This window comes from Carassius carassius, chromosome 6 (assembly GCF_963082965.1).
Source record: "Carassius carassius chromosome 6, fCarCar2.1, whole genome shotgun sequence".
NCBI lineage: Eukaryota > Metazoa > Chordata > Actinopteri > Cypriniformes > Cyprinidae > Carassius > Carassius carassius.
This window is the reverse complement of record NC_081760.1, coordinates 15,327,788-15,352,019: the sequence shown is the minus strand read 5'-3', so window position 1 is coordinate 15,352,019 and position 24,232 is coordinate 15,327,788. Positions and strand designations below refer to the sequence as shown.

Below are 24,232 nucleotides of genomic sequence, written 5' to 3'. Positions count from 1 at the left end.
TTGCCATTTCCACAGACATATTTTACAAACTGTACATTTTTTTGCTAGTGTATTTAAATGTCTGAAACTTTAAATAAGCATTTAATGGTTGAAAACACTGAATATCTGTGATAATATGACCAGTGCTCAGCGCATCCGATCTGCCTCTGCTTCAGCCAAAACGCGAAAGCGGATTTAAATTCAGCAGTTAATAACGTGACGCACTGAAAGTTCTAATCACACCGGTGTGATTGTATGCGTTAAAGGGTTAATTACCCTTATGTTGTTCCAAACCCCTGAGACCTCCGTTCATCTTCGGAAAACACGGTTTAAGATTTGAACATTTTTAATGGAGGGACAGAAAGCTCTCAAACTAAATCTAAAATATCTTAAACTGTGTTCCCGAAGATGAATGGAGGTCTTACGGGTTTGGAACGACATGAGGGTGAGTTATTAATGACATAATTTTAATATTTGGGTGAACTAACCCTTTAAGAGCCTAACTCGCTCAAAAAAAAAGTCATTTTCATGCCACAAAAATGTGCATATTATATTTAATATATTTAAATATAACACTAAATTATATTTTTTATTATTAATTTTTCAAAAAATTAGGGACATGTACTTTAAATAATTTCAAAATTAATGCATAACACATTTCTCTCTCTTTTTTTTCAATTTGTATACATGTAAAAAATAAATTGTATACATGCCTTAAAAAACATCTGTACATAACTCAATGCACACACACACGGTATAGAAAGTAAACAACCCCCTTTAAAATGATATTTTGTTGCTTTGGAGCCTGAAATGAAGAGGAGTAATGTTTTTTGTTTTATCTAGGTGTACTTACTCAGTGCAACTTATAACATCCAAGTGAAAGATAAAACCCCAACATGTCAGAAAAAAGTTGGAAAAAGGACCCCCCACCCCTCCTAAAAAATGACGTGTAAACTTAACCAGGTGGAGCTAATCACCTTCTCTGTAAGGATAAGCAGGCTAATGTAGTTCACCAGTCCTTATCACTAAAACAGACGGCAATTATCCTTCAATTATTTCCATGCCAGACACATTGAAACACTCATTTTAAACATGTTTGTTTTGCACTTTCACAATCATCTTTGACACTATTATGAGAGACACATAGCAGAAAAAAATTCAACTAATTTAATGATAAATTCATGCAAATGTGATAAATACACCACCACAGAGGATTTTAACAGTCAGAAACAGTCTGTGTATTTATATATATATATATATATATATATATAGACACACACACATTTCTCAAGGAATATTTTGTTTCTCATCTAGAGACGTCGATTAAAAATTAAGCTTTAAATCACACATAGCCTAAAAACATTACAGTACAACTGAAAAAAAAAAAAACAGGTAAACTGATCCAAACTCCTAACATTTCCATACAAAACTAAAAGCTACACACTATACTAGCACAATCTCTATGATCAAGTGAGTTCAGCAGCGCTCCTGGAAGCTGGTACATCTACAGTAAGGAAGCCTAATATGCCAGAGATATTAATAGGCCTGGCCTGTCATGTCTCTATAAATGTTTTCCCAGTGGCCGAGGGTGCAGGAGAGCCGGAGCTCAGGACTTCCAGCTGTACGAATAGTCTCTCATGTGCAGCTGTCTGAGTGCACTCTTTCCCAGCATGCTCGGCCCTGCCAGCTGTTGAACGGAGCTCTGCTGTAGGCCGCACCTGCGGAGATCCTGTACCACGGCCTCCTAGAAAAAAGACCAAATGAGAGCATGACATTTTCCGTCTACAAAGATCTAGTATAAAGGACGTCGAGAGATAGTCAATCATAAATAACATGCAATACTGAGGGGAAAAAAAACGTGTTATTGAGCAGAGCAGGGCTTCCCAAATGGGAGATTTGTCTAGGTTTAGTTTATTTTACATAAATTAATATAGATTTTAATAATAATAATATCAATTTTGTATTAAAAAACTATATAAAAACTATACTAAAATAATTTAACGTTAAAACTAATTACAATAAAAATAGCAGTTTAATCAATATCTGTAACAAAATCACATTTACATTTTTGCCAGCCATGCAGCCCTAAATAGGAATAATTTTAAAATAAAAACCCTAACTAAAAATATAGTAGTGTTGAAGCAGCCATTTCAGGCAGATGCTGTGTGTATCTAGGCGAAAGCAAAAGTACTTTATTTGGCCTTCCGAAAGTAGATGCATTTAGGAATCTTTAAGAATCTCTAAAGGAAAACGCCACAGTTTTTCCGTATTCCACTATGTTCTTCCCTTAACTTAGACGAGTTGATACGTAACTCTCCCGTCTCAGTGCATGCACTCAATCGCTGTAGCGCGCGGTGCCACTATGCTAGCGTTTAGCTTAGCACCATTCATTCCTTGGGATCCAAACAGGGATGAATTAAGAAGCTATCAAACACTTCCATGTTTTCCCTATTTAAAGATGGTTACATGAGTAGTTACACGATTAAGTATGGTAACAGAAAATAAAACGTGGCGATTTCCTAAGCGGATAAAAATGATGACTATAATGTATGGCGGAAGAGCACTTCGCAGCATTTCAACCTCGGCGGAATAATATCTTCTCTCCTGACTTTTGTACTGCAAAACATATACGAGCTTCATCACTGTGTCTGTCACACCACTCTGTTCCCCTTTCGGGAAACAACGCATTTGAGAAAGGCATAGAGGGCCTACAATAATGTATTGCTATTTCAGGGGTTCCCAAACTTTGAAGTATATATTTATTTCAGCTGACAAAAAAAAAACGTTTGGGAGCCCCTGAAATAGCTTGACACTGTGCACTAAAAAATATTTTAGAAGTTATAAAGGTTATTGAACTATGTTTTACAAGAAAGTACTATTTCAGTCTTTCTACTTCAAAATGTTACGTTTAATTAAACGTGTGACTTTGTCAATGTGTTACCATTTCTTGTGAAATTGAGTAAATCCTACTCCAATCTTTTGTTTTTTTTTGAGTGTAAATGCTCTGACACAGAGCTAAAACACTGCATGTGATTAAACGCACCAGTTGTTGAGGTTCAGAGGTCTGGCTGACGGGAACATTGAGGACAGCTGTGGGTTCATGGGTGTAGAGACCCACAGAAAACTCTCCTTTCTGAGCGGGTTTCAGGAGCTGTGTCAGCGCGTGTAGCGTGTGGGGCATGATGGGTCCCGTCACCTCCAGGCTGCACACGTCCTGATAGCCCATTCTCACCCGAGTCTTCACATTCACAGTACGAGCCTAAAACGTGCACAGAAGAGACACACAGACACAAAACATTTTCATTAGAAAAATGATGATGTAAACTAGAATCAGTAATAAAATAAACTTTATTAATACGATTGATCAAAATCAAATAACTGAAAAATAAAATACAAAAGTACAATAAATAGAATAAAAAATATAAAAGTACAATAAAATGAAAAGATAAAGATGAATAAAATGAAATAAATAAAATGGAAAATGGAAAATGGAAAAAATGAAATCTAAATATGAATATAAAATATAAAAATGTATAGGAAAAATCTAATAAAAAAGAAAAGAAAAATGCAATTAATAAAATGAAAAAATAAAACAATTTTAATAAATATAAAATATGGGAATACATCAGTCTAAATCAACTAGAGACCTTTCAACACTGAGAATGGGACAAATCTAGAACATGAGGCTGGGACATAAACAAGAGGTTTGGTACCTTGAGCGTGTGCAGTGTGGCCCCTCTGAAGGCTGTAGGGGCCAGCAGTGTTGGAGGAAGTCCTGCCTGAGAACCGGCTCCAGCCACCAAACTCTTACAGTTAATGAGGAAGTTGAGCAGCGTGAAGGTGTTCGAACCCTCCACCAACACCACGGACTCTGGTCTGTGGTCCAAACGCACCTCTCTGTGCTCCTTACGCCTGGGGCACGACTTAAGGAACTACATCATGCAAATTTGAGCATTCAGATTTAATATAACGCCTTATGAAAACACAGGATGGCGTGTTCCATGAAGGGTTATTATACTTAACTAAAACTAAAAACTAACAAATTTATAACTCAATAAAATACATTTAAAATTATAAAATAATAAAATAAATATAAAATAATAAAATAAAAGTTAATGGAAGAAAAAAATAATTAAATTTGATGCCAAACATTTCAATTATTTTATTTGGTTTAACTTAAAAATAAAATACAATTACAAAATACAAACTATAAAAACACCATGTGCCAATATTTTAATGTTACGAACATATTTCATATTTCATGGCTAAAGAAAGCATTGCATAAATGTGTGGCTCGAGCTGATTGTAAAGGATACAGTTTGATGGAAATGGCATCTGGTTTCTTGATCTTGTCTTGGACGCCCATCTCCTTCAGCCAGGAAAATCCACCATCATCATCATCTTCATCATCCTCCTCATTTTCACTGTGCTCACTTAATCTGTAAAAAGCAAAGATGACAAATGCTTTGACCAGTATTGAAAGCAGAATCGACTCCCATCAGCTGTCAGAGGTCATGTACTCACACATCGCCGCTGGCCGCTTCCTCACCATCGGTCTCTCGGTGAACACTCTCACCCAGCTGAGATGAAGCAAGCTCTTTGCTCTTCCTCCTCTCCTCCAGCAGAGGGAGGGAGAACTCTATCCCTGAACACAACAAACACAAGTACAAACACTGATATAGTTCATAAAACAATAAAACATCCCTTCAGGTTGTGTATTATAACGATTCAGCACTGTAAAAAAACAAAAACAATGTGTTTTCCTAATAGGGATACAAGAAACATTTTCAGGCAAAACAACTGAATTTATCAGAATATATAAATTCTTATATGTTTGTGTGTATATAAAATCTGTAATCAGATTATTGTGCTGATATACCAGCAAAATATATATTGAATGATGTGTTCTTAGTCTTTACTTTCTGTAATAGAGCAGCAGTCCAGACAAAAGCTATAAGAGCTTAATTAAATGCCAGATAAAGCTTACCAAAAGACTAATGATAACCAAGCAATAGAAAAAATTATATATATATATATATATATATATATATATATATATATATATATATATATATATATATATATATATATATATATATATATATATAACACAGGACATTTTTTGCATACAGTTGATTGGTAATGAACATGATGCAAGGCAACATATATGATATAGTTAAGAAATTTCACACGAGAAGCAAGTGCAGTATCACACGAGTGCAAATGTGATATTGATTTTATACAACAGTTCCATAAAAAAAAAAAAAAAAGGTTAATAGTGTGTTATATTTTAGGCACAATATTGTGCTGGAAGTTTGTGTTTCTTAAAGTATCTTTTCATTTTAAAAATAATTTAATATTAATATAATATTTATATTAATTAATATATTTAATATAAAATCTATTAAATAGATTTTTCACCCAAAAATGTTAATTTTATCATCAGTTATTATTCTTCCGTCACATTGTTTCAAACCTGTATGACTTAACTTTCTCAAACCAAAACCAAACAGTTTTGGTTAGTACTACAGGAAATAAATACTGAATTTGTACAATACTGAACAAATTTTATTTGTTTTCTTTTTTATTATTATCAATTAATTAATTTTGTGTTTTTAAATTAAATATTTATTTTTAAAGCTACTTTTTAAAATTCTATTTAATGCTTTTCTCATTTAACACAATAATGGATTTAACTGATCTTCATGGGGTAATCTTTCATATTTGATATACAATTAAGTTGTGATTAATTACATTAATTGCCACATTAAAAATGTTATCTCTTGACAGTCCTAATTACAATATAAACATAATTCACTGACTGCGAGCCTATAGAATGTGTAACAGCAGCGTGTTTTGACTTTGAATGTGCAGCGCTCACGTTTATTCAATCACCTTTGGACATTTAATAATAACATTAGGTTGTTTCACCATTTCCTGATCAGTCTCCAAATTTGAGACCTCTTTAAAAGACATTTGTTATTTGTCTTAAAATAAGATTTGGCCTTAAATTTCATAAAACTGAACTTAGACCTTTTGGACTGGTACGAACTTAGAACTTAAACTGAGACAGACACACTGGATAGGTTTTATTTTTTTATTTATTTATTTTTTATTAATAAACAGGCTCCTGAATACTTTTTAGGTTTTTTTATTTGAGCTATTTTTAGTCACTAGTCACAAGTCACTAGATACAAGTAATGCTAGTGTATCTCTCACTGCTGAGTCCTGGTTAAAAAGTGCAGGGACTCTTACCTTCGGCCTTCATGGCCTCTCGCAGTCCTCTAGTGGTGGGGGACAGCAGTGCACTGATGCCTTTAGCACCGCTCAGACCGGCCGCCCTGAACAGTACTGTGAATTGATACGAGCACAGGTAGAAATATGGACACAGTCGGGTCTTCAGGAGACTGTACAGAGATGTCAGACTCACAGACCTACAACACACAAGAAAGCAGTCAACAACACATTCAGTTGCATCTGGTAGAATAGTTTTTCCAAAGGCTAAATATTTTCAAACGGCAGCATCTAGAGGGCTGATGATTATATTCATGCATGTGGCAGACACAAACTCATTTCGATCTCGTACCAGTCACTCATCAGATTCTGCTGCAGTGTTGCATCCTGGGCCCATGGCATGCACTTGCCAGAGAACTTGCGCTCTGCACCAATCCGTGGGAAGAGGGAGAGCCAGGGTAGCGACGGGTGCTGCCAGTACTGAAGACACTGCTGAAAACCACATCGCAGCTCCGCACAGCCCCTGGGGTCCTGCAACATACACCAAAACAACATGAATACACATTTAACAGATTAGCATTATTTCAGCTTACTGGAATAATTACATTATTTACATTATTTCAGGAATGTAACTGTCTACTCCTGAAAAACTCATAATATAAACAAATGCGTATTGAATTCACAATAAAAACTATATGAAATGACAAAATATTTTAAAAGATAAATTATAAATATATTTAAATATAAATAGATAAATATATTTAACATTTTTGGATAAAAGCATCTGCTAAATGACAATGTAAATTTAAAAGAAAACTACTTTAACAATATAATATGAAGTTTAAAACACTAAAATTTAATCCAACAGTAATGTCGCAACACATAAGTGTGAGTAAACATGCTTTTAGCACTTTTGCATTGTCTGTTCCAGACCGTTTGATATATACTGAGCATTTATAGACTTTTAACCCAAATCGCCCATGCTGTCTACAGAGTACGACACAGTATCGTCCATTTAATAAGTGAAACTGTTAGCCAATCATAGCTGTGGTTATTTACTTGTGGGTAGGGATGGGTATCGTTTACATCTTATCAATACCGATAGTGTTATAGATACTATTTGGTGCAAAAAGATAAGTTGTTGAAAATTTCTAGTTATTAAACCACACAAAACAAACAACAAACATTTTCTGTTAAAATCTTATTAAACAAGTGAGCTTAAACTTAAAATTTAAAAAACTGTTTTAAGTAAAATGAATGTTATATTATCACACTAAAACTGCATCAATATTTGATTAGACAATAATATTAAATTAGTTTAATATTGAATGTATTATTTAATCAAATAAAATGTAAATAAAAAAAAAAACTCTAAATACTAAATATTTAAAAAGAATACTACAAATGAGAGGAAATAAATTAAATCATAAAACTGTATACACAAATAATGAAAATAAGAATTTAATATATAAAGTAATAAAGATTTCATATTTAATATAAACAAACTATGAATAATTTATTGGTAGGCTGGCTTCTAGTATTAGTTTGAAAATATCTGAAGACAAGAGTGTGTCCTTACTTGTATACTAGCAGGTAAGCTGGTGAACTCAGCCCTGCAGTGAGAGCTCAAGCCCTGTGCCTCCTCCTGCGCCTTCAGATGTTCAGCCCAGGAGAACGACTGAGGAGACGTGAACAACAGACGCGTTTTAAGAGACCAATCAGCTGGGAACTCCAGACACACTTCAGCTGGAGCCGCATCACAAACCACCGCTGGACTCTAGAGACAAACACACGTCAGTGAAGCTAATTAACACACAGAAACCATGACAGAGCAATCATGAGTAACTATGAGCCGTCATCAGACAGACACCTTCAGCACTGGAGGGGACAGATCCTCAAACAGATCATCATCTTCAGAGAGAGAAACAGGCGTCTGCAGAAAGATCAGAATAAAGTGAGCACATGAGCATCAGGAAATATGGCAAAAACATTCACAGAATAAGGGGAATTAGAACGATATTCATTTTTACAAGAACAATAACCACTGATTATAATATTTACATTAAAGTACAGTAAAGCTCTGATCTAGAAAATTGCTTGCTGACATGACCTGAAGTGAAATCAGAAATAAAAACTTTTAACATACAGACTAAATGATGAATAACTGAGTTAATGATAACATTATTATTATGAGTAAATATCAATCACGTCACTACTACTCCATGAGCCCACTATAAAATTAGAAGAAAAAAAAAACCAATATCAAATCACAAAATCAAACTACATAAAACTGTATACAAAATATTTTAATCAAAGTATAAATCAATTACACATTTTAATATTTTATACAAAAAACTATAATTAATTATTAAATGTTTATAAATATAATAAACAGTGAAAAAAGTTTTAAATAAGTAACAGAATTATTAATATATATATATATATATTTTTTTTTTACTGAATCTTGCCACAACCCCATGAGACCAATATTTTCACCACAGTCTATGATTTTCACAAAAAAACAATACTTCAACAGAAAAATACAAATATTATTTTATATTAAACAATAAAAATTGCTTTAATAATACAATAATGACGTGAAAAGAAAATATATGCTAAAAAAAAAAAAGCAAAACTATAAATAAGACATTAGAATTTCTAAAACTAATTAACTTTCACACTCTAAAACTATATAAAACGTTAAAAAAATATATATATATTTTTTATAAAGAAAAATCATAAAAACGTTAATGATAATAAAACTATAATATATACATTTAGCAAAAATATATTTAAGCTACCAAATAGTGTGTGTGTGTGTGTAACGTTATGTGTGAAGTGGATGATGGTGAACAGTTGACTGTAATGTAACGTTACCTCTATGTGGTGGTGTTGTTGTTGTTGGTCAGTATTGAACAGCTCCTCTCTCATTGACACTCCAGCGTTCGGAAGTTCTTCTCTACATTTCGCGTCCAAACCCGTAATTGCTGCTGCCGCCTTTTTACCGTCCAGCGCGCCGCTTTGTCCGTCGATATGTGATAAAGCTCTTTTCTTGGGACTGTTGTACGTGTTTTCAATGTTCGCGAACGGATTTCTGCGCTTCACGCCGCCGCTCGCCCGGCCCGGTGCGCTCAACAGCGGGCCCGGTGAGAACGGACGGACTCCGTCCACTGACACCACTGGACTCGACGTTATCCGTCCGGGACCTTCGCTCCGCGCGCGCTTCCGTCTCATCCGGAGAACATCGGATGGTTTTTTAAAGCTGGGAGAGTAGCAGCCCAACTCCGACATTGTGAACGTTTCAGGCGGATATCGTTGCGTTACGCGGGAACTGTGGTAGTTGTTTTGATCGGAACGCAACACTCAAAATTTCGCGCGGAGCGGAATTACGTCAGCACGTTGCGTGATGACGCAAATAAAATCGTTGTCGTTGTGGTAAAACACCCGACAAATGTAAAGTCTCTACTGTTAAGAAAAAAGAAAAGAAAATGTAAAATATTGCCTTTATTGTAAACCATTGCAAATATCTAACAAATAAATAGTTTATAAATAGTCTGTGTATTCTGGTAGATTGCCTAGATACATTGTGGTCTTTTATGATAGTAATAAAACACTACAAATCCAGTCACTGCTGTTTCATACTTGTTTCCTTGATTTTATAATATTAATAGCTACATCGCTACATTTATATAGGCATATTTAATTCTAATATATATATATATATATATATATATATATATATATATATATATATATATATATATATTTACATTTACATTTATTCTTTAAGCAGATGCTTTTATCCAAAGCGACTGACAAATGAGGACAGTGGAAGCAATCAAAAACAACAAAAAGAGCAATGATATATAAGTGCTATAACAAGTCTCAGTTAGCTTAACACGGTACACGTAGCAAGGGCTTTTAAATAATATAATAAATAAAAATAAAACAGAATAGAAAAAGAATAGAGCAAGCTAGTTATAGAGGTCTTATATATATATATATATATATATATATATATATATATATATATATATATATATATATATATATATATATAACACACACACACACAAAAATAATTGCATGATAAATGAAAAGAAAATTCAAAACAAAAAGATTAGAAAGGTTAGATATATATTTATATATATATTTTTAAAGAATAGAATTAGAATAGTGAGTGTTAAAGTTAGAGGATCAAATAAAGATGGAAGAGATGGGTTTTAAGCCGATTCTTGAAAATGGCTAAGGACTCGGCTGCTCAAATTGAGTTGGGGAGGTCATTCCACCAGGAGGGAACATTAATTTAAAAGTCCGTAAAAGTGACTTTGTGCTTCTTTGGGATGGCACAATCAAGCGACGTTCACTTGCAGAACGCAAGCTTCTAGAGGGCACATAAGTCTGAAGTAATACATTTAGGTAAATGGGTGCAGAGCCCGTGGTAGTTTTGTAGTCAAATATCAATGACTTGAATTTTATGTGAGCAGCTATTGGTAGCCAGTGCAAATTGATAAACAGAGGTGTGACGTGTATTCTTTTCGGCTCATAAAAAATTAATCTTGCTGCCCCTTTCTGAATTAATTGTAAAGGTTTGATAGAATTGGCTGGAAGACCTGCCAAGAGGGCATTGCAATAGTCCAGCCTGGACAGAACAAGAGCTTGAACAAGGAGTTGTGCTGCATGTTCCAAAAGAAAGGGTCTGATATTTTTGATGTTGAATAAAGCAAATCTGCAGGATCGGACAGTTTTAGCAATGTGGTCTGAGAAAATCAGCTGATCACCAATCGTAACTCCAAGGCTTCTGGCTGTTTTTGAAGGAGTTATGGTTGATGTGTCTAATTTGATGGTGAAATTGTGATGAAACGATGGGTTTGCTGGAATCACAAGCAGTTCTGTCTTGGCAAGGCTGAGTTGAAGGTGATGGTCCATCATCCAGGAAGAAATGTCTGTTAGACAAGCTGAGATGCGAATAGCTACATCATCAGGGGATCATCATAGGATCATCAGGATGGAATGAGAGGTAGAGCTGAGTGTCATCAGCATAGCAGTTGAATGACAGAACCTAATGATGCCATGTAGACAGAGAAGAGAAGTGGTCCAAGAACTGAGCCCTGAGGCACCCCAGTAGTTAGATGTTGTGACTTGGACACCTCACCTCTCCAAGATACTTTGAAGGACCTATCTGATAGGTAAGACTCAAACCATTGAAGTGTGGTTCCTGAGATGCCTTTTGCCAGTAGGGTTGATAGGAGGATCTGGTGGTTAACCGTGTCAAAAGCAGCAGACAGATCAAGCAGGATAAGTACTGAAGATTTGGATTCTGCTCTTGCCAGTCTTAGGGCTTCAACAACAGAGAGCAAGGCCGTCTCAGTTGAATGTCCACTTCTGAAGCCAGATTGGTTGCTGTCAAGGAGGTTGTTCTGTGTGAGAAATGTAGAGACTTGGTTGAACACAGCTCGTTCAAGTGTTTTAGCAATAAAAGGAAGAAGGGAAACTGGTCTGTAATTCTCTAAAAGAGATGGGTTGAGGTTGGGTTTCTTAAGTAGTGGAGTTATACGTGCCTGTCTAAATGATGAGGGAAAAACACCAGTGTGGAGGGATGTGTTAATGATGTGAGTGAGTGCAGGTACAACTGCTGGAGAAATGGCATGAAGGAGATGAGATGGAATAGGATCAAGCGGGCAAGTAGTAGGGTGATTAGAAAGGATGAGTTTTGAGACTTCTGCCTCAGAGAGTGAAGAGAAGGATGTAAATGAGTGTTAGTTTGCTGGTGATATGAGCTTGACTGATATATATATATATATATATATATATATATATATATATTCTCTACGATTAGTTTTAAGTTTTTAAACGTCTATTGTCCAAAAAGCTTTTGTAGGTCTACGAAGACTGTAGATTTTGTGGATAGTATATATATATAACATATATAGTTAAATATTATATGCTGTTTTATACTGGCAAACAAAATTTTATTTTATTGTGCCTCAGTGTTTTTGCCAGTAATATTGCCAGTAAAACTTTGTTTATAAAATCTAAAATAAATGAAAGCTGATATTTGTATAGTTTATTCACTCAGAATTCAGGCAAAGCTTCCTCTGTCACTCCTGCCTAGATGTCATCATCTAGATTAATGGGATAATGTTGCTTCATGTCACAATTAATTGCCGCTATTCATCATTTGCATGAGAGATTAATGATGATGTGAAGTGTCAGGAGCTGAATATTGTGGGTATGGATGAGTTGTCAGAGGTTCTGGCTCTTCAGATAGATCTGCTGCTGATCAGCAATGATGACACACGTGATGAATGGCCGCCTGACCCTGAGCTAAATTTGGACATTTTTATAATAATATAGAGATTAGAATTGGGTTTTAAAGAATCTATTTACATGAAAACAAAATCAGCTTTGCCAAAAGTTAAAAAGCCTCTCTATTTGATGTGAATGAGCCCAGTAATCTCCTCTAGAGTTTTAGATCTCAATAATGTCTCAAACTCTGCTCAGACTTGATCAAGATGCCAAAGTCTCTGATCAAAAGTCAGAGATCTCAAAATGAATACAAATATTTCCGAGCTGCTCCATATTAATTTAAATAGCTTGTTTACTAGACGACGATTTATTTGTTCTCCAAGGGAATTGTAGGAAAAGCATATGAGACAATCTTAATGAAACTTCTTACATGTGCTGTTCATGAAATAACAACTTCTTCCATCTGATTTTAACTGTGTACCATGTACGGCCACAGGTTTTTTTTTCATGTTCATAACATAAACACTGTATTTGTGTTAAAATGATTTGCTTGCAATAGCATAACAGGATACCTCTTTGATGAATCATGGGAACATGCAGATTTTGTTATAATGCCAGTTAAATATGTATTAAATATGTATTTTAAAACAAAAATGTAACTTTTAACAGTGCACAAATAGTTTTCAAGCCCCAAATATGCAATTAATAATTTAATTAAAGTCTTTTTTTTCCTTTTTTTTTACATAAACAGACACCATAAACAGAATGTTCATATTTATTTATTGTTTCAACTGACAATAGTTCATATTTATTATTTTCTCTTAATTTAATACATGTAACACCTATAAATTGCTCTTATATGCCAACTCCTTATTGCTTTGTGCTTTTTTATGTGAACTTAGTTTTACTGTTTCACCAAACCTATTGTTCACAAAATATTCTGGTTAGTTAAATATTAAATTATTGTAAAAAAAATAATGAATGAAATGCGTTATGGATATATTATGTAATTTTTTAATGGTATTTATAATTATATTTATGCAAAGATATTTGCAACTAATATTGTTTTCTGATATTATTTTATGTTTAAAAAAAAATAATTTGTATTATTATTTAAATATTTAATTATTTAAAATAATTACTGTAACATATTAGTATGTTACAGTAATTAATATATTAACATATTAACATATTGTGATCTAGATGGTTGCAAATATATTTTCTGTTTTTGTAAAGTGGAATACCTTAATCATGTAGAATTGAAGCACAAAAGCAGCAGACAGGCTCTGGTTTCAATTTCACAGCATATTCAGCCGAGTATTTCTCTCACGGACAGACAGACAGCCAGTGGTGTGTGTTTGTGGGTGTTTCTGTCATGCTGCTCACCCTCTGCTCTTTTTATAAAGGCGATTTGATTTTATAGGCCTTGGCCCGACTCCTAGACCACAATTATAGCCAAGGCCCGGCTGACAGCGTCCTGGGACAGGTCTGCCTTTATTTAGCCTCTGTGTCTCCTGCGGGTCTGTATGTGTTTAAATCTGGCCAGAAAGAGGGAAGTACAAATTGAGGGGAAGGAACACTGTAAACGAGAGAGAGCGAGAGAGAGAGAGAGAGAGAGAGCGAGAGAGAGAGAGAGAGAGAGAGAGAGAGAGAGAGAGAGAGAGAGAGAGAGAGAGAGAGAGAGAGAGAGAGAGAGAGAGAGAGAGAGAGAGAGAGAGAGAGAGAGAGAGAGAGAGAGAGAGAGAGAGAGAGAGAGAGAGAGAGAGAGAGAGAGAGCAGTTTATCTGTTGTATCTGCAGGCTGCGGGCAGGTCAAGGCTCGTCTCCATGTAAATTCTTCCTGGGTCGAGAATAGTATACACAGACAACTGAACATGAAAGACAGGGACATGCTCATTAGCCCCACAGACAGACCAACAGTTATCTGGTCAAAGTTATAACGTTTTTAACATATTATTTATACACTTCTCGGACTGACGTTTTTAAATATTACTGCTTGTTTATTAACCCTCTGGGGACGGATTGGGCGGTACCGCCCAAAATGGCATACTTTTACAAATGTGTAGTTATCTCAAAAACTATTAATGCTAGAGAGATGCGGTTTTTTTTGCCGTCTTCCTCAGATTCCACTGAAAACAGCGGTATCCAGTTTGTATATTAAACGCTTCCCTTATTGCGCAATACCACTGCGTAAACAGGCCAATGAAAACTATTATGTTAGGCAGATTCAACACGCAACAACCAATGTAAAAACCGCTGGGAGGAATATTTTTCTAACCCAATCAGAGGAAGGTTACCATGATTTATTCTAGCCATTCAGAGGACTCTGTAGCTCTGCTGTAGCCTTGTAAAAGCTGGGCTGGACTATAGTAAAACGACCAAATATGTTAGTGTAAATGTGAGAGGAGGTAAGGTGAGTCAAGGAAATATTGGTAGATGGAGGTTTGATAAAGCAAAGTGGGAAGAATTCATGAGTCTGAGTGAAGAGGGATTAAAGAATATTATAATAGAATCAGATAGATCTGTAGAAGTGATAAGTGATGATATTGTTAATGCCATTCAAGGAGCAGCAAATAAATATATACCAAAAGGGAAAGGAGGTAGGAAGAATAAGATAGTTCCGTGGTGGAATGAAGAGTGTGCAAGTGCAATAAGAAGGAAAAGGAAAGCATTTAGGATAGTTAAGAAAACACATAATTTTCAAGATTTAATAGAGTATAAAAAAGCACAAGCTGAGGTAAGGAAGATTGTAAGGAAAACTAAGAAAGAGTATTGGATGGCTTATTGTGATGAAATAGGGAAGAATACACCAGTGGAGGAGGTATGGGGCATGATTAAGAAAATGAAAGGGATTCAAAAGAGTAATGGATATCCAGTTTTAAGTATGGAGGGAGAAATAGCTGTGGAGGATGAGGATAAAGTGGAAATGTTTTTAAAGGCATTTATTAAAGTGAATAGCTCAGAGAATTTGACAGAACAGAGTAAGAAAATGAGAGACTGTGTGATGAAGGAATATTCTGAAATAAAGAAGAGAAAGGAGGCTGAAGATAATTTGTTAGATGTATCATTTTCTATGAGTGAATTAAAGAATGCAGTAAGAAGAATGAAACAATCTACTACAGGAGGGGATGGAATTAGTTACTGTATGATGAAGCATTTTAGTGAAATTTCTTTGGAAGTGATTTTAACATTTTATAATAGAGTATGGATGGAAGGTATAATTCCCCAAAGTTGGAAGGAAGCATTAATTATACCTATTAAAAAGCCTGGGAAAGATCCAAGTAATCCTATAAATTATCGTCCAATAGCTTTAACTTCTCATTTATGTAAGGTAATGGAGAGAATGGTAACAGATAGATTGACTTATCATTTGGAAAAAATGAACTGGTTTTCTTCTTATCAAAGTGGGTTTAGGTGTGGTAGAGGGACTATGGATCCAATAGTATTATTAGAAGATGAAATAAGAAAGGCATTTATAAATAAGGAAAGTGTAATTGCAGTTTTCTTTGATATAGAAAAGGCCTATGATATGTTGTGGAAAGAGGGGTTACTAATAAAGTTACAGAAGATGAGTATAAAAGGAAGAATGTATAATTGGATTAAAGAGTTTTTAATTGGAAGAAGTATTAGAGTAAAGGTGGGTGGAGCTATATCTTCAAGTGGAATAATTGATAATGGTACACCTCAGGGCAGTGTAATAAGTCCACTTTTATTTATTATTATGATAAATGATGTTTTTTCAAGGATTGATAGAAGTATGGGGAAATCATTGTTTGCTGATGATGGGGCTATCTGGTTTAGAGGAAAGAATATAAAGTATAACATAAAGAAAATGCAATGTGCGCTAAATGGAGTAGAAAAGTGGTCAGGGGAAAATGGTTTTAAGTTTTCAGTGGAAAAGACAAAAATAATAGTTTTTACTAAAATGAGGAGGAATATGGATGTTAAGTTAAAATTATACAAAAAAGAGTTAGAGCGTGTAAGTACAGTAAGATTTCTAGGAGTTTGGTTTGATACTAGATTAACTTGGAAAGAGCATATTGAGAAAATGGTTGGAAGATGTAAGCGAGTTGTGAATGTAATGAGATGTATTTCAGGTCAGGAATGGGGAGCAGATAGATTGGCTTTAAAAACTATATATATATCTATGATAAGATCTATAATGGATTATGGTTGTATTGTATATGGTTCTGCAAATAAATCTCATTTAGTTAAAATAGAAAGAATTCAATCTCAAGCATTAAGAATTTGTTGCGGAGCATATCCAACTTCTCCAGTTTCGGCTCTTCAGGTGGAGATGGGTGAAATGCCTTTGCAGATAAGAAGACAGCAATTAATGGCATCTTATTGGGCAAATTTGAGAGGACAGAGAGAAGATCATCCAACAAGGAAAGTAATGAGTCCTAGTTGGGAACATGAGAAGAGAGAGTGTAATAGTTTTGGATGGAGTGTGGGGAAATTAGTTCGAGATATGAGATTGGAGGAGGTTGGATATGCTCCAATAATTCCTTTATCTCCAGTACCATTATGGGTTATGCCCCAACCAGAAGTAGATTTAAGTTTATTAGGAAAAAGACAAAAGGAAGGTTCATATGAAATAGAAGTATATAATGTAAGGGAGTATATTGGGTCAAGATATGGGGAATATATGCACATTTTTACAGATGCTTCAAAGGATCCAAAAACTGATCATGTGGGTTCAGCATTCATTATTCCAAAGGTTAAAGTGTATAAGAATAAAAGGATATCAGATTGTTTATCGGTGTATACTGGAGAGATGTTTGCAATAATTATGGCAATAAGGTGGATTAGGGAAGTTAAAATATCCAAGGCAGTAATATGTTCAGATTGTAGTTCAGGTCTAATAAGTTTGAAGGAGATGAAGTCAGAAACCAGACAGGATATGGTAATAGAGATAATTCAAGAATTATATTCAATCAAACAAGCTAGTTTAGAAGTACAGTTTTTGTGGGTTCCAGCACATATTGGGTTGAGAGGTAATGAGGAGGCTGATGCATTAGCAAAAAAGGCAATAGAAAGAGATATAGTAGATATACCGATTTTATTTAGTAGGTCAGAAATTAAGTCAATTATTAAAAAGAATATTCTGAAAATATGGCAGCAATATTGGGATAATGAAATAAAAGGTAGACATATGCATCAAATAGAGCCAATAGTGGGTAAAGGAAGAGTATCAGGTAGGCGTAGGTATGAGGAGAATATGATTACAAGATTAAGATTGGGGCATACAAGATTGAATAGTACATTGCATTTAATAGGTAAGAGTCCAACAGATTTATGTGAGGCATGTGAAGTTAGTGAAACAGTTGAGCATGTAGTAATTCACTGTAGGAGATATAATGTTGAAAGGAAAGAGTTGAAGGAGGAATTAAATAATATAGGAGTTAAGTTTACAATTCAAAATGTATTAAAGTCAGATAGGAGTATAATAAATCTAATGGTAGAATATTTGGGAAATACTGGGTTAAATAAGCGCATTTAAATTAGGGTGTGTATTTTTTTTTTTTTTTTTTTTTTTTTTTTTCCTCTGTCATGGGGGCTGAGAGTGGACGGAGGAGCTGAACACGCAGCGCCGGATGAAACTCTATGAAGCCTCTGTGCGGGTAAATAAAGGGTGTTATGTTGGTGAGAGGTTATAGTATAGGAAGTGTTAATGGTCCATTTCCAAGATAGGTGGCGGTAATGCACGTATCTGTCTGCGATCCGCCGTAAAAAAGTAAGAAGAAGAAGAAGAAGAAGTAAAACGACCTCCAGCCAGGTGTAATCAATAACCGATCGGAGAATCAGCATGAGGTGGAGAAAGCAGAAAGCGATCGGAGTGTTACAGAGAACGATCGGAGTATTAGCGAGCACAAAGAGATAAATTCGAGAGAGATATAGCATTATTACAGAATTGTTTTATCAAAATTGCAAGCAGTAAAAGATCTAGGGCAGAACAAGCTCTGGAACAATTACTGGAAAGTGACGAGGGGAAATCTGGAGCAGACAGCTTTTACACAGATGACGAAGTATTTTACCAGGGTGGGGAAGATCCATTTGAGGACTGGTATGTAACTTCAAATAACCTCTTTATCATTATAATTTATTATATCATACATCTTGAGTATGTATATGTTTTGGATTTTTAGTCAGATAGCGATTGAGGCATGAAATATTTGTTTTAGTGTACCATACTACTCTTTCCCTGTAAACTCAGTTCAAGAGTGGTGTGCAATTTGTTTCAATAGACTGACTTACTCAACTAAGTAAACTGCTCAGGTCAAGAGAGGTGAAATGTGTTTTTAGTGTACAGTGGAGTTTCATAGGGTTACATGAGTTTATAGGAGTTATTTTTTCTACATTGAATTTTGACACAAAAAAAGCTTCCAGTTTGATTGTGTATTTGCTCTGATGCAGGATGCAGACAGGACAACTCGCCGCACACCCCTACCCATTGTCCCTTGGACCCAGCAAACCCTGCACACAAGCCTGCAGATGTCAGAAAGTACTGTGAGCACTGCAAGGCAAGCAAAGTGTACAACAAGACCTCCTGGCCTTGCTTTGCTCACTGGCATGCCTAGGACTGTTTGTAAAAAAAGTTAATTATTTAATTGTTCTTTACACATTTGATTAAACAATAACACATTTCTGTCAAGCAAAGAGTTTGAAAAAAATTTTTTTTTTCAAAAACTGTTCTATATTGTGTGTTTTTCAGTAATAAATGACAAAAAAAAATCTAATTTTCGTTTTTGAAATTCTCTAGTTTATTGTACAATTTTTCACTCATACTTCCTTTATAAACACATTGCATGCATGCTTATGGTAGCTTAGGGTCTTCTGAATCCATCGATACCAAATACATGGTGGTCCATCATCATTACATATGGTTTATAAGCCGAAATGTAAAAATAGAGAAAACGGACCAAAAAGGGCTTAGTCCCAAAAATGAAAAAACGCCTAGGACTGTTTGTAAATAAAGTTAATTATTGAATTGTTCTTTACACATTTGATTGAACATTAACCCATTTCTGTCAAGCAAAGGGTTTGAAAAATATATTTTTGGTTCAAAAACCTTTCACTTTTGTTGTGTGAGGTAGGATTTTCAGTAATAAATGACAAAAATCTTATTTTCGTTTTTGAAATTCTCTAGTTTATTGTACAATTTTTCACTCATACTTCCTTCATAAACATATTGCATGCATGCTTATGGTAGCTTAGGGTCTTCTGAATCCATCGATACCAAATACATGGTGGTCCATCATCATTACATATGGTTTATAAGCCGAAATGTAAAAATAGAGAAAACGGACCAAAAAGGGCTTAGTACCCTAAGGGTTAAAGGAACATTCAAGAGAAACTTTCTCATGATGTTTGCAAAGTGAAAAAAAGAATGTTTGCTTTATGTTTGCATAACTAAGAAAGAACTTTATGAAAATGTAAAAAAAAAAAAAAAAAATCTGGATGTTTTGGAAGCTCAGAGAACATTCAGAAATAAAGTTTTCATAACTTAATGGGAGCAAAACCTTCTTAGGCCCCGATCACAGAGAATGCGTTTTTCAAGTTTGAAAATGCGATGCGCCCGGTGTGCATAAAGTCAAAGTCAAAGTCACCTTTATTTATATAGCGCTTTAAACAAAATACATTGCGTCAAAGCAACTGAACAACATTCATTAGGAAAACAGTGTCAATAATGCAAAAATGATAGTTAAAGGCAGTTCATCATTGGATTCAGTTATGTCATCTCTGTTCAGTTAAATAGTTTCGGTGCATTTATTTGCAATCAATCAACGATATCGCTGTAGATGAAGTGTCCCCAACTAAGCAAGCCAGAGGCGACAGCGGCAAGGAACCGAAACTCCATCGGTGACAGAATGGAGAAAAAAACCTTGGGAGAAACCAGGCTCAGTTGGGGGGCCAGTTCTCCTCTGACCAGACAAAACCAGTAGTTCAATTCCAGGCTGCAGCAAAGTCAGATTGTGCAGAATAATCATCTGTTTCCTGTGTTCTTGTCCTGGTGCTCCTCTGAGACAAGGTATTTACAGGGGATCTGTATCTGGGGCTCTAGTTGTCCTGGTCTCCACTGTCTTTCAGGGATGTAGAGGTCCTTTCTAGGTGCTGATCCAGCATCTGGTCTGGATACGTACTGGATCCGGGTGACTGCAGTGACCCTCTGATCTGGACACAGACTGGATCTGGTGGCCACGGTGACCTCGGAACAAGAGAGAAACAGACAAATATTAGCGTAGATGCCATTCTTCTAATGATGTAGCAAGTACATAGGGTGTTATGGGAAGTGTTTCCGGTTCCGGTTTACCTAATTAATGCAGCCTAAAAATCCTTTAACGGATTTGGATAATAAAATCATATTAGTATGTTATGTGTATGCCAGGTTAGAGAGATGGGTCTTTAATCTAGATTTAAACTGCAAGAGTGTGTCTGCCTCCCGAACAATGTTAGGTAGGTTATTCCAGAGTTTGGGCGCCAAATAGGAAAAGAATCTGCCGCCTGCAGTTGATTTTGATATTCTAGGTATTATCAAATTGCCTGAGTTTTGAGAACGTAGCGGACGTAGAGGATTATAATGTAAAAGGAGCTCATTCAAATACTGAGGTGCTAAACCATTCAGGGCTTTATAAGTAATAAGCAATATTTTAAAATCTATGCGATGCTTGATAAGGAGCCAGTGCAGTGTTGACAGGACCGGGCTAATATGGTCATACTTCCTGGTTCTAGTAAGAACTCTTGCTGCTGCATTTTGGACTAGCTGTAGTTTGTTTACTAAGCGTGCAGAACAACCACCCAATAAAGCATTACAATAATCTAACCTTGAGGTCATAAATGCATGGATTAACATTTCTGCATTTGACATTGAGAGCATAAGCCGTAATTTAGATATATTTTTGAGATGGAAAAATGCAGTTTTTACAAATGCTAGAAACGTGGCTTTCTAAGGAAAGATTGCGATCAAATAGCACACCTAGGTTCCTAACTGATGACGAAGAATTGACAGAGCAACCATCAAATCTTAGACAGTGTTCTAGGTTATTACAAGCGGAGTTTTTAGGTCCTATAATTAACACCTCTGTTTTTTCAGAATTTAGCAGTAAGAAATTACTCATCATCCAGTTTTTTATATCGACTATGCAATCCATTAGTTTTTCAAATTGGTGTGTTTCACCGGGCTGCGAAGAAATATAGAGCTGAGTATCATCAGCATAACAGTGAAAGCTAACACCATGTTTCCTGATGATATCTCCCAAGGGTAACATATAAAGGGTGAAGAGTAGCGGCCCTAGTACTGAGCCTTGAGGTACTCCATACTGCACTTGTGATCGATAGGATACATCTTCATTCACTGCTACGAACTGATGGCGGTCATATAAGTACGATTTAAACAATGCTAATGCACTTCCACTGATGCCAACAAAGTGTTCAAGTCTATGCAAAAGAATGTTGTGGTCAATTGTGTCAAACGCAGCACTAAGATCCAATAAAACTAATAGAGAGATACACCCACAATCAGATGATAAGAGCAGATCATTTGTAACTCTAAGGAGAGCAGTCTCAGTACTATGATACGGTCTAAATCCTGACTGGAAATCCTCACATATACCATTTTTCTCTAAGAAGGAATATAATTGTGTGGATACCACCTTTTCTAGTATCTTGGACAGAAAAGGGAGATTCGAGATTGGTCTATAATTAACTAGTTCTTTGGGGTCAAGTTGTGGTTTTTTGATGAGAGGCTTAATAACAGCCAGTTTGAAGGTTTTGGGGACATATCCTAATGACAATGAGGAATTAATAATAGTCAGAAGAGGATCTATGACTTCTGGAAGCACCTCTTTTAGGAGCTTAGATGGTATAGGGTCTAACATACATGTTGTTGGTTTAGATGATTTAACAAGTTTATACAATTCTTCCTCTCCTATGGTAGAGAATGAGTGGAACAATTCCTCAGGGGGTCTATAGTGCACTGTCTGATGTGATACTGTAGCTGACGGATGAATGGTTGCAATTTTATCTCTAATAGTATCGATTTTAGAAGTAAAGTAGTTCATAAAGTCATTACTGCTGTGGTGTTGGGAAATGTCAACACTTGTTGAGGCTTTATTTTTCGTTAATTTAGCCACTGTATTGAATAAATACCTGGGGTTATGTTTGTTTTCTTCTAAAAGAGAAGAAAAGTAATCGGATCTAGCAGTTTTTAATGCTTTTCTGTAGGATATGTTACTTTCCCGCCAAGCAATACGAAATACCTCTAGTTTTGTTTTCCTCCAGCTGCGCTCCATTTTTCGGGCTGCTCTCTTTAGGGTGCAAGTATGCTCATTATACCATGGTGTCAAACTGTTTTCCTTAACCTTCCTTAAGCGTAAAGGAGCAACTTTATTTAAAGTGCTAGAAAAGAGAGAGTCCATAGTTTCTGTTACATCATCAAGTTGTTCTGAGGTTTTGGATATGCTAAGGAATTTGGATACATCAGGAACATAACTTAAAAAGCAGTCTTTTGTGTTAGAAGTGATGGTTCTTCCATACTTGTAACAAGAAGTAGAATTTAAAATTTTGGCTATATGAATTTAGCAAAGAACTAAATAATGATCTGAGATATCATCACTTGGCTGAATAATTTCAACACCATCAACATCAATTCCATGTGACAGTATTAAATCTAGAGTATGACTTCAACAATGAGTAGGTCCTGAAACGTGTTGTCTAACACCAATAGAGTTCAGAATGTCTATAAATGCTGATCCCAATGCATCGTTTTCATTATCAACATGGATATTAAAATCACCAACTATTAAAACTTTATCTGCAGCCAGAACCAACTCGGATGTAAAATCACCAAACTCTTTAATAAAGTCTGTATGGTGCCCTGGTGGCCTGTATACAGTAGCCAGTACAAACATAACAGGGGATTTATCATTAACATTAGTTTCTCTGGATAATGTTATATGAAGCACCATTACTTCAAACGAGTTATACTTGTAGCCTGCCCTCTGAGAAATCCTGAAAACATTGTTATAAATTGAAGCAACACCTCCACCTTTGCCTTTTAGACGTGGCTCATGTTTCTAACAGTAATCTTGGGGGGTGGACTCATTTAAAATAATGTAATCATCAGGTTTTAGCCAGGTTTCTGTCAAACAGAGTACATCTATATTATGATCAGTGATCATATTATTTACAAAAAGTGTTTTCGTAGAAAGGGATCTGATATTCAATAAGCCAAGCTTTATCATTTGTTTATCCATATTGCTTCTGTTTTTTATTTGTTGAACCTCAATTATATTGTTAATCTTAACTTGGTTTGGACGTTTTGTTTTTTCTAGTTCGGGGAACAGACACAGTCTCTATAGTGTGATATCTAGGTGAAAAAGTCTCTATGTGCTGAGAATTAACTTACCTCTGTGACGTGAGGCAGCTAGCAGACGGTCGGTTTAGCCAGTCTGTCTGCTTCCTGACCTGGGCCCCAGGTAGTCAAGTATAAACACTAAGACTATTTGCCATATTTCTAGAGAGAAGAGTGGCGCCACCCCAGGAGGGATGAAGACCATCTCTTTTAAACAGGTCAGGTCTGCCCCAAAAGCTCGTCCAATTGTCTATGAAACCTATGTTATTCTGTGGGCACCACTTAGACATCCAGCCATTGAGTGATGACAATCTGCTATGCATCTCATCACCACGGCAAGCAGGGAGGGGACCAGAGCATATTACAGTGTCTGACATCGTGCTTGCAAGTTCACACACCTCTTTAATGTTATTTTTAG

General features: G+C 35.5%; 1 protein-coding gene across 1 annotated transcript; it reads right to left on the bottom strand.

Moving 5' to 3' along the window:
* Positions 1-1,237: 1,237 nt before the first annotated feature.
* On the bottom strand, positions 1,238-9,609 carry LOC132142410 (protein downstream neighbor of son homolog). The gene is made up of 10 exons (XM_059552252.1): positions 9,091-9,609; positions 8,084-8,146; positions 7,793-7,990; positions 6,566-6,744; positions 6,235-6,413; positions 4,504-4,624; positions 4,296-4,418; positions 3,693-3,891; positions 3,023-3,238; positions 1,238-1,723 (listed from the first exon to the last, which is right to left on the bottom strand). The coding sequence occupies exons 1-10, from the start codon at positions 9,502-9,504 to the stop codon at positions 1,586-1,588; spliced, it is 1,830 nt and encodes a 609-aa protein (XP_059408235.1). The 5' UTR covers positions 9,505-9,609; the 3' UTR covers positions 1,238-1,585.
* Positions 9,610-24,232: the final 14,623 nt, after the last annotated feature.